Source organism: Macrobrachium rosenbergii, chromosome 5 (genome assembly GCF_040412425.1).
Source record: "Macrobrachium rosenbergii isolate ZJJX-2024 chromosome 5, ASM4041242v1, whole genome shotgun sequence".
Classification (NCBI taxonomy): Eukaryota; Metazoa; Arthropoda; class Malacostraca; order Decapoda; family Palaemonidae; genus Macrobrachium; species Macrobrachium rosenbergii.
The window spans coordinates 9,833,813-9,844,287 of record NC_089745.1 but is presented as its reverse complement, the minus strand read 5'-3'; the positions used below and the strand labels follow the sequence as shown (position 1 = coordinate 9,844,287).

General features: G+C 37.8%; 1 protein-coding gene across 2 annotated transcripts; it reads left to right on the top strand.

Moving 5' to 3' along the window:
- The first annotated feature begins 888 nt into the window (after positions 1-888).
- On the top strand, positions 889-10,030 carry LOC136838486 (bone morphogenetic protein 2-like). Of its 2 annotated transcripts, none has more exons than XM_067103474.1 (5): positions 889-1,571; positions 1,754-1,907; positions 3,127-3,266; positions 3,496-3,844; positions 9,174-10,030. In XM_067103474.1, the coding sequence occupies exons 1-5, from the start codon at positions 1,434-1,436 to the stop codon at positions 9,590-9,592; spliced, it is 1,200 nt and encodes a 399-aa protein (XP_066959575.1). In that variant the 5' UTR covers positions 889-1,433; the 3' UTR covers positions 9,593-10,030. The 2 variants fall into 2 exon arrangements, with proteins under 2 accessions (XP_066959575.1, XP_066959574.1); XM_067103473.1 differs by having other exon boundaries at positions 3,100-3,266.
- The last annotated feature ends 445 nt before the right edge of the window (positions 10,031-10,475 follow it).

Here is a 10,475-nt window from a genome sequence, read left to right as displayed (position 1 = left end):
TCTCGCAAGAATCTTAAAATGAGAAGCTCTCTCTCTCTCTCTCTCTCTCTCTCTCTCTCTCTCTCTCTCTCTCTCTCTCTCTCTCTCTCTCTCTCTCTCTCTCTCCTCATGTAATAAATCACGAACAGACAGAATGACATTCCGAATCTGGCGACTTCATCGGATATTCCTTTTCGCTTTCAATTAGCTAAAAGCGCAAATGAACTAAACCTCATTAACTCAGGTAAACTAAACTCATTAACTCAGGTAAACTAAACCCTATCAATTAACTCAGGTGAACTAAACGGCCATATACTCTTACCTGTGCTTCCAGTTAACGTAAACCTCCCCTAATTAGCTTGGAGTCGTCGGCGCCACAAGAGCTAACAGTGACATGAGTTGAAGGTCTAATTAGCATGGTCGGGAAAAGGGGTTAGGGGAGGAAGGGTATGGCATAGTGGTGGTGGTTGTGCACTTAGTTGCCGTGTTGGAGATCCTGCTGCTGTGGTGGAGGATGGAGATCCTACGAAGGAGCGTGACTGGTCCTGTTGTTTTCGTTGGAAGCGCTGAGTAACTGGGCAGCCGAGCCGAGGAGTACCATATAAGCCTTTCGGAGAATCGCCAGTGTGGCGACAGTGTCAGGCTCCCGGGCGCCAGTGTGACTCATGCATACTATCGTCTTTTACCTGTTGATGGTCTCCTCCTTCTCCTCCTCCTCCTCCTACTCCCTCCCACCACTCCCGTCCTCCAACTCCTACTCCTCTTCCTCTACTTCCTCCTCCTCCTTCTCCTTCCCCCCCTGACCCCACTCCTTCTCTTCCACGTTTGCTTATTGTTTTCACGTTGAGGATCGCGTGGAAAGTAACGAAAGGTTATGATTCACCAGAATTCCTTCTTTGGTATCCTTGGTCGGCCGTAGGATTTTCAGGGGATGCGAAACCGGAGGCAGGGGTGACTTTCCGGTGTCCTTAAAGGGTCGTGGACGACCTACAGAAGGCTGTCCCTTGTTCGTCGCCGAGATGGACGTTCATTTTCGAGAGTGGGCCCGCTGTCCTTCCCGAGATTATCAGCCGTATCCTGCGGCACGTAGGGGCGAGGGAAAAGGACGCTGGAGGAGTCCAATTACGAAAGGACGTGGCATAACACGACGTCCGCCGCCGGATAGGACACGCGCCCCGCCATAAGTGGCACCGCCGTCGTCGAGGCGTCAGATCGGTGGTGCCCCGCCCCCAAGGTGCAAGTGGCAGCCTCCCACCCTCCGGACCTCTTCTTCTGGCGTAAATAGCCAGCAACAGCGAGACAAACTTGCATACCTGCTTCACCTGCCGTCTTGGTCGCATGTTCAGAGATACACATATATACACACACACACACACAGCAACATTCATTCACACGTCTCAACACCTTCCATCAGATAAGGCAGCATCGTCAATAGCCATCGGCAAGTCGTCATCATGACTTTGGCTGAGATCGTGGTGGTCCTCTTGGCCGTGGCCACCTGCGGTATCGCTCTTCCCCCCGTGGCCCTCCGGGAAGCGACGTCCCTCGTGCACGCGGATGTGCACCCAAAGGGACCCACGAAACTCCTTCAGGTGTGAAAAGGCAGAACGTGCTCAGATTCGACGAGTGATTTGTTAAAAAAAAAAAAAAAAAGTGAAAAGTGTTTGGAATAGTGTGGTGATGCTCTTGTCGTTCTTTAGATTCCACAATCATAGTTTTCAACTTACACTTCTCTGCGACGCCAGATAATTCTCTATCTTGTATCCTCCATCAGGCATTCGGTTTATCTCAACCCGGTGTCCGCCGGTGGCACTCAGAGCCTCCGCAGTATATGCTGGATCTATACAACGAAGTGGCGGAGCCAAATGGCCTGACGCGTCTTCCTGGTCCGTATGGTGCCACAGTCATCCGGGCCTTCTCCGAGAAAGGTCAGGAAGTACCCATTGTATCGTTGGTTTTCATTTTCATGTACGTAATGCCTTCATAACGATTCCTCTTCCTCATTACTTCTATATTCCCCAATAGTGACTTAGAAAGTCTAAGAGAGATCAGTCTTTTACTTCTGCTTCCCCAATAGGGACTTTTCTAAGAAAGCCCAAGAGAGACTATTACTTCTGCTTTCCCAGTAGGGACTTGTCTAAGAAAGTCTAAGAGAGAACAGTCTTATTACTTCTGCTTCCCTAATAGGACTTAGCCTAAGAAAGTCTAATAGAGAATGTTACTACTTCTGCTTCCCTAATAGGACTTAGTGTAAGAAAGTCTGATAGAGAATCTTATTACTTGTGCTTCCCTAATAATTACTTGTTAAAGAAAGTCTAAGAGAGAACAGTCTTATTACTTCTGCTTCCCCGATAGGGACTTGTCTAAGAAAGTCTAAGAGAGAACAGTCTTATTTCTTCTGCTTCCCTAATAGGACTTAGTGTAAGAAAGTCTAATAGAGAATCTTATTACTTCTGCTTCCCTAATAATTACTTGTTAAAGAAAGTCTTATTGCTTCTGGTTCCCCCAATAGGGACTTGTCAAACAAAGTCTAAGAGAGAACAATTATTACTTCTGCTTCCCCGGTAGGGACTTGTCTAAGAAAGTCTAAGAGAGAACAGTCTTATTACTTCTGCTTCCCCGATAGGGACTTGTCTAAGAAAGTCTAAAAGAGAATATTCTTACTACTTCTGCTTCCTCAATAGGGACTTGTCTGAGAAAGTCTAAAAGAGAATAATCTTATTACTTCTGCTTCCTCAATAGGGACTTGTCTAAGAAAGCCTAAGAGAGAACAGTTATCACCTCTGCTTCCCGAATAGGGACTTGTCTAAGAAAGTCTAAGAGAGAACAGTTATTACTTCTGCTTCCCCGACAGGGACTTTTCTAAGGAAATCTAAGAGAATGTTAAGTCTTATTACTTCTGCTTCCCTAATAAGTACTTGTCAGACAAAGTCTAAGAGAGAACAATCTTATTACTTCTGCTTCCCCAATAGGGACTGCTTCCCGAATAGAGACTCGTCTAAGAAAGTCTAAGAAAGAACAGAAAATTTGCTGTTTTCGTTTATATAGTTAGTTTTTACTTTCCTAACATAATGAATTTATAAAAGACCCCTGCTACCTCGTGTTTATACTTCCCCGAAGGCCTGAAACGTGGATTATTTTGCTCAGATGGAAGTAGTGAGTCGAGATTCGCATTTTCTGTCAGTGGATTTGAGGTGGGCGAAGAGACTCTGCAGGCTGAACTTCACGTATATCACGCGAGACTGCAGAAGGCCCACAGGCATCTCTTGGACGACAACCTCTACACGGTTAATATCAACCCAAATGTCTCCTGACTATATGGATTATATTCAATATAAGTCGTGTCTGACATATAACCAGATACTTTAGAATGCCATGGTTACTTTACAGCCCATGCATCATTGTTACCAATTGCTAAGTTGAATAACCTATGGCTTTCACGCCGCAGGCTGGTTTGTTGTCATCCCAAGCTTATCGACCTCTTTCCTTTTGTGACGTTGTTCTGCTCTCCTCCAGCTGGAAGTTTCGACGGAGGTTGAAGGCGAGCGCCGCGTGCTAGCTAAGCAACACGTGGCAGCGCACAGCAGCGGATGGCGCGTGTTCCAGGTGGGGAATCGCCTCATGAAGGTGACGGCTCCGGGACGGGAGGTGGAGGACGTGGAGGAGGGGGCCGACGACGACGGCGACGAAAGGCAAGTCGTTCTGCAGGTTATTGCAAAGACCCTCCAGGGGAGTACTTTGCCCCTGGCGTTCCACCACGGCCTTCAGGGGACCCGTCGGCCGCTTTTGGTCTTCTTCAATACCTACGTGCCGAGTGACAGTCAGTTTGCGCCTGCTCTTCACAGAGGTGTGGACAAACCCCCAGGTAATTATCAGGTGAAACTCGAGGAATTGATGTCTTGAACAATATAAATACTGGAAATAAATTGCGGCTATGAGATTTGTGTCTTCTGCTGATAGCAGTTGTAGAAAATAATGATTGTGATAATTGAATGGAAATAATGCTATAGAAAGTTTGCAATAAGTCGTTTATGTATATTTTAACCTGTCCCATTTGCTTAATGCTATCTATCTATCTAGCACTATTTATGTATGTATGTATATATATATGTATATATAGATATATATATATATATATATATTATATATATATATATATATATATATATATATATATATATATATATATATATATATATATATATACTGTATATCTCAAAAGTTCTCTCTAAAGATCCAGTACTCTCTCTCTCTCTCTCTCTCTCTCTCTCTCTCTCTCTCTCTCTCTCTCTCTCTCTCTCTCAATGCTTTATCCAGTAACGTTTTATAGAAATGTAAACTCAAATTTACATGCAAGATATTTCAAATTAAAAATATGTAAATATTAATTCATTGTAATCAGTTAGTGAGACAGCTTCAAGGGAACTATAGGTATTATACATCTGTAGTAACAAGCGCACCTTGTTATGTGCAACGTATCCTTGTCAGAAGTATTGGATGCTGGATTCTCATCTTTTATGTCCTTAAACGATCCCGCAACGGTCTACAAAATGATAGAGTTCACTCAGCAAAATAATAATAAAAGAAAGAGTATTCGTTCGAGACTAAACAACGATAAAATATTTAGACGTCACCAGTTTGTAAAGCTCAGCTGTCATGATTTTTTTTCCAAAATGCATGCAAAGAGACAAGTTGACGAATTAATGCATCTTAGAATAGATATGGAAATGGAGATAATCTGTCTGAAGAGAATGCAGTCGTGTGTCGATAGGAGTAATGGGGACTGTTTTGAGATGTGGAGGATAGCAGGAAAGCAGAGTTGAATGATGCAAGAGTAGAAGGTGTTGGTGTCCGTTTGAGAATGCTTGGGGAGAGGGCCAGGGAAGGGTGTAATAGAAAGGAAAGGCACTAATTAATAGAATTACAAGTGAGATGCGGCTGTACGGTGATGATGGAGTCGCGATTGAGTGGCTGACATGATGAGTAAGGTATGGGCAAAGGAAAGGTTCCCACGAGTTACTTTAGAGGAGTAAATGTTTTTTTTATTAAAGTAACTGCAAAATTGGGAATAGAATTGTTTTTTAGAGAGAAAATCAAAGAGCATTGTGGGGCGAGGCAAGAGCGAGAATGTAAGGAGAATACGTGAACAGTTTGACAGTGAAGAGATAAAGCCGTGTGTGGTGTGCTTGGACCTAGAAAAGTCGCATATTAGGATAGATGAAAATGCTTTGTGAAATGTATTTTATAATGTAGGTCATTTGTTGACAATGAATAAGGTTTTTTTTATGTTGAAAGTGAGTTTCAAAATACGTGGGAGGAGACCGTTTGCTTTGGAGATGAAGCACCGTTGGTTAGGAACAGCGAATAGAAACTGCAGAGGTTGATAGAAGAATTTGAAAGTATTTGTAAACGTAGAGAGCTGAAAGAGAATGTGGGAAAAAGGAATGTTAATAGGGTGGATGGAAACGAGGAGGATGAGTAATATAAATTGTTGTGGATGACAGTAAAACTGTAGCAATTTATAAGGGCGCCTAACAGTAAATGTTAGTGATGATGGTAGGGTGAGAGAGAAGAGTCATATATTATTTGATGAAGCAAAGAGGCAGCAGAATGCATGCAAAAGATTTAGAGTAGATGAGGCATATCTTTGGAGGCAAAAGTTGTGTTTTTTTAAGGGACTGATGAGCCATCTCTCCTGTATGGAAGGAAATGTGGACAATAAAAGTGACAGAAAAAAAAAAAAAAAGGAGTAGATTGTGGTAATGACTTTTATGTAAGATATATATATATATATATATATATATATATATATATATATATATATATATATATATATATATATATATATATAAAATTTTAAAGTATTAAGCGGGTAGCAATGAGGAAATGCAAAGTACTATAGTAATTAGCATAGGTGACAGGATGAACCAGAGTTCTTGTGATTGATCATGTGGAGAGAACGAAGAGTGATAGGATGATAAAAGCATATAATTTGGAAGTGCTCAAAGAAAGAGGAAGAGGAAGGCCTAGAGAAAGTGGTGGATAGATGGCGTGTTTGAGATAATGAAACTAAAGGTATTAATACCCTGAAATCGAGAGATACGAGGTCTGTTTATTATATATATATATATATATATATATATATATATATATATATATATATATATATATATATATATATATATATATATATATATATATATATATATATATACACACACACACACACACAAATGCGTCGAATATCACGAGAATGAAATCATCGAAAATCTAGACAAATACAGATAGGCCATATCATCTCGCTTCCGTTGAAGTGTCCATGCAAATGAAGCGCGGATCATAAAACCTGAAGAAATCGCCATAAAAATCTCAGCAAAGTCGAAGAACACATTCCGCGACTAGTGAAAGAAAGCCCTTTGATGATGACGCCATCTTTACCTTTGTAAAGTATATGTTGTCGTTTTTTTTTTAATAATAATAATAAGTTTTCTTTTTAATGATAACAATGAGTTTTAATAACAATTAGATTTCTTTTTAATAATAACCGTTAGTTTTCTCTTTAATAATAACAATTAATTTTATTTTGGTGATGATAATTAGTTTTCTTTTTGATAATAGTAGTTAGTTTTCTTTTTAACAATAACAATTAGATTTCTTTTTAGTGATAACAATTAGTTTTTTTTTAATAATAACAATTAGTTTTCTTTTTAATAACAATTAGTTATCTTTTTAATAATATCAGTTAGCTTTCTTTTTAACAGTAACAATTAATTTTAATAATAACAATTAGATTTCTTTTTAATAATAAAAATTAGGTTTCTTTTTAAAAATAACAATTAGTTTTCCTTTTTATAATAACAGTTTTCTTTTTAATAATAATTAGTTTTTTATAATAACAATTAGTTTCTTTTTAATAATAATTAGTTTCTTTTTAATAATAACAATTAATTTCTTTTAAATGATAACAGTTAGGTTTCTTTTTAATAATAATAATTAGTTTTCTTTTTAATAATAACAATTAGTTTCTTTTTAATAATAACAATTAGTTTTCTTTTTAATAATAACAATTAGTTTTCTTTTTGATAATAACAACTAGGTTTCTTTTTAATAATAATAATTAGTTTTCTTTCTAATAATATGAAAATTATGGTACCGAAATCACAGAGGTATCGCAAAGATTATTTTCGACGTGCAAGTTGTGACAGAAAAGAAATGCTATTTTGTATAATGTAATTTATTTTCATATTATTTTCCTTTTTTGTATTTTTCTAAGAAGAAGACTGAAGGATATAGGATTTCCGTTTTTATCTCTGTGTCAGAGCTGATTGTAGGAGTCAGTAACCTTTTACGTATATTCAGGGAATGGTTTCGAATTTTGAATAATAACAATAATAGTAATAATAATAATAATAACAGCATTGTGTCAGAGCTAATTTTAGGAGTCAATAACCTTTTACGTACATTCAGGGAATAGTTTCGAACTTAGAATAATAATAATAATAATAATAATAATAATAATAATAATAATAATAATAATAATAATAATAATAATAATAATAATAATAATAACATTGTGTCAGAGCTAATTTTAGGAGTCAATAACCTTTTACGTATATTCAGGGAATGGTTTCAATAATAATAATAATAATAATAATAATAATAATAATAATAATAATAATAATAATAATAATAATAATAATAATAATACTGGATTGTGTGTCTATATATGTTTTTGCTTCGTCTCAACGACAGTCTGAGGGTTAATACTTTGCAAGTTCAAACTTTCCGTCGTCCAGCGTGGGGTTTAGCCCCTCCCCTTAGCCTCTCCCCCCACTGAAGGGACTCGTCATCTGGATCCTCATTTATATTATTTTCATTTTTGACAGTAGGGGCAACAATAACGATATATACTTGGAGAACGTGGCTGATTGTTTTCGTTACTTTGATAATTACGTCAGAATTTTTTTTTTACATTCGTTGGTCACTCTAGAGAATATTTGCTCTTTCTTAAGTTTTTGTTGCCACTTATCCTTGCACCGTGAATTATTATTATTAATAATTATTATTGTTGTTGTTTGAAATATATTTTTTATCATTTATGTCATGCAAATACAATTCATATTACAAATATGATTAATGTAAAATGCATGAAATTAAGATATAATGTTCACTCGAACGTTTGATTTCCCGAAGAAGAATTTAGAAAGGTAAATAAAGAAATTTTTCACTCATATTCTGTCTCTCTCTCTCTCTCTCTCTCTCTCTCTCTCTCTCTCTCTCTCTCTCTCTCTCTCTCTCTCTCTCACACACTCCCACACACACTGACCAAAGGTTTTACAGGTTTAAGCTAGCAATGACTTGCCCAAAATGTGATATCGAAAACGTAGGTGTCCAAGAGACAATAACCTTTGATATGAATGTTGCTGACCCAAGAACCACATTTACAAAAAATAAAATAAAATAAAATAAAATAAAATAAAAATAAAATTATAGTAAATTCACAGAGTAGGATCTCGAGGATTTAAGTCGATTGTCGAGGAGTAATAGATGGTTTGACTGTCGGCAAGTTAACGTAAATTTACACAAAAGTTTATGGTGACTTAATATTTAGTGTTATTTGTTAATGATAGCCTTATGAATGAAAGGGAATAAAGTGAATTCCTTCCCATAATATAATGTCCTTTCAAACGACGACACAGTCAGCGCCTTCCGTTTACATAATATTTTTTGTAAGTGATAACACAATGAATTCCTTTCCACAAATAAAAGAAAACTATCACGAATGACATTTGAGCTAGAGGTCAGTTTTAGATTAACACTGAATTTCTTCTAAAATCAATTTTAATTTTCAATTTTCTACCGTAATACGAACAATGCATTTTCCCGTAGGGGGTGGGCAGCGCCATCATTGCACCTCATGCGGTGCACTGTAAGCATTACTTAAGGTTCTTTGCAGCGTCCCTTCGGTCCCTAGCTGCAACCCGTTTCATTCCTTTTACTGTACCTCCGTTCATACTCTCTTCCATCATACTTTCTACCCTCTCCTAACATCCTGTTACATCTTTCAGACCTTTCGACTATCAATTTCCCTTTCAGCGCTGAATGACCTCGTAGTTCTCAGAGCTTGGTCTTGTGCCAGAATTCTATATTCCATTCCATCTCATTCCGAATAATGCATTCTTTATTTTCTTTAGTACCCAGAAAGGAATACGAAGCTCCGTCCATAAACCGCTTGAGACGATCCGCAGCAGACGAGGAGACCACCACCACCGTCGCGCCAGCGCTGGAAATCCCTTCGGGATGCGAGCGCCGGGACATGCTGGTCGACTTCGCCAGCATCGGCTGGTCCTCCTGGATCGTGTACCCGACGAGCTACAACGCCTACCAGTGCCTAGGCCAGTGCAGCTTCCCGCTGGGCCAAGACCTCAACCCGACCAACCACGCCATCGTGCAGAGCATCATCAACAACTCCGGGGACTTCCCCCTCGTCCAGAGGCCCTGCTGCGTGCCCTCCACCTACGGGAACCTTTCCCTCTTGTATTACGACGCCGACGAGAACGTCGTCCTCAAACAGTACGATAAGATGGTGGCCATCGAGTGCGGTTGCCATTAAGGGCCAGAAGCTTCTCCTTCTTTCCTGTTGCTCTCGAGATGTGGGAGCCCACTTGGGGTCGTGTCAAATCATTCGTCTTGAGGTGGTCAAGCCAATATGAGTCTTTGCTAGGAACTGCTGTCAGTGATGGAAATTAGGTGCTCGTGTGGCTGTTGCGGGCGTTGACGCAATCAATCGAGGAATCAAACCTTATTCTCGTGAAATTCGATCGAGTACAAAGAGAGAATAGAGAGGACATCTTGTTCTGCTAAACGGAATATGCTGCATTTTATACAAGTGTGAAAATCTTCTTGCCAGGTCAAACTTGAGGTTAATACAGAAACTATGGGTAGATATTCAAGTTCCTTTTACAATTAGATGTCTTGTTTATGCTTCAGTTGGTACATATGGATTATATATATATATATATATATATATATATATATATATATATATATATATATATATATATATATATATATATATATATATAATATATGTATATATGTATATATATATATATATAATATATATATATATATAATATATATATAATATATATATGTATATATATATATACATATACATATATATATATATATGTATATATATATGTATGTATATATAATGAGCAGAGAAATCACTGATGTCATGTTAGATGTACATAGACAATGTAACCGAATATACAGCAGCGGAGGCAGCGTGCTATATATGTTGTCGTTTTCTTTCTAATAATAACAATTATAGTACAAAAAAAATCATAGAGGTATCGTTAAGATTATTTTCAGCGTATAAGTTGTGACTAAAAAAAATGTTATTTATAGATAGTTTTTATAATGTAATTTATTTTACCCTTTATTTTCCACTTTTTTTTCCATTCACGCGAAACTACTACATTGGTTGG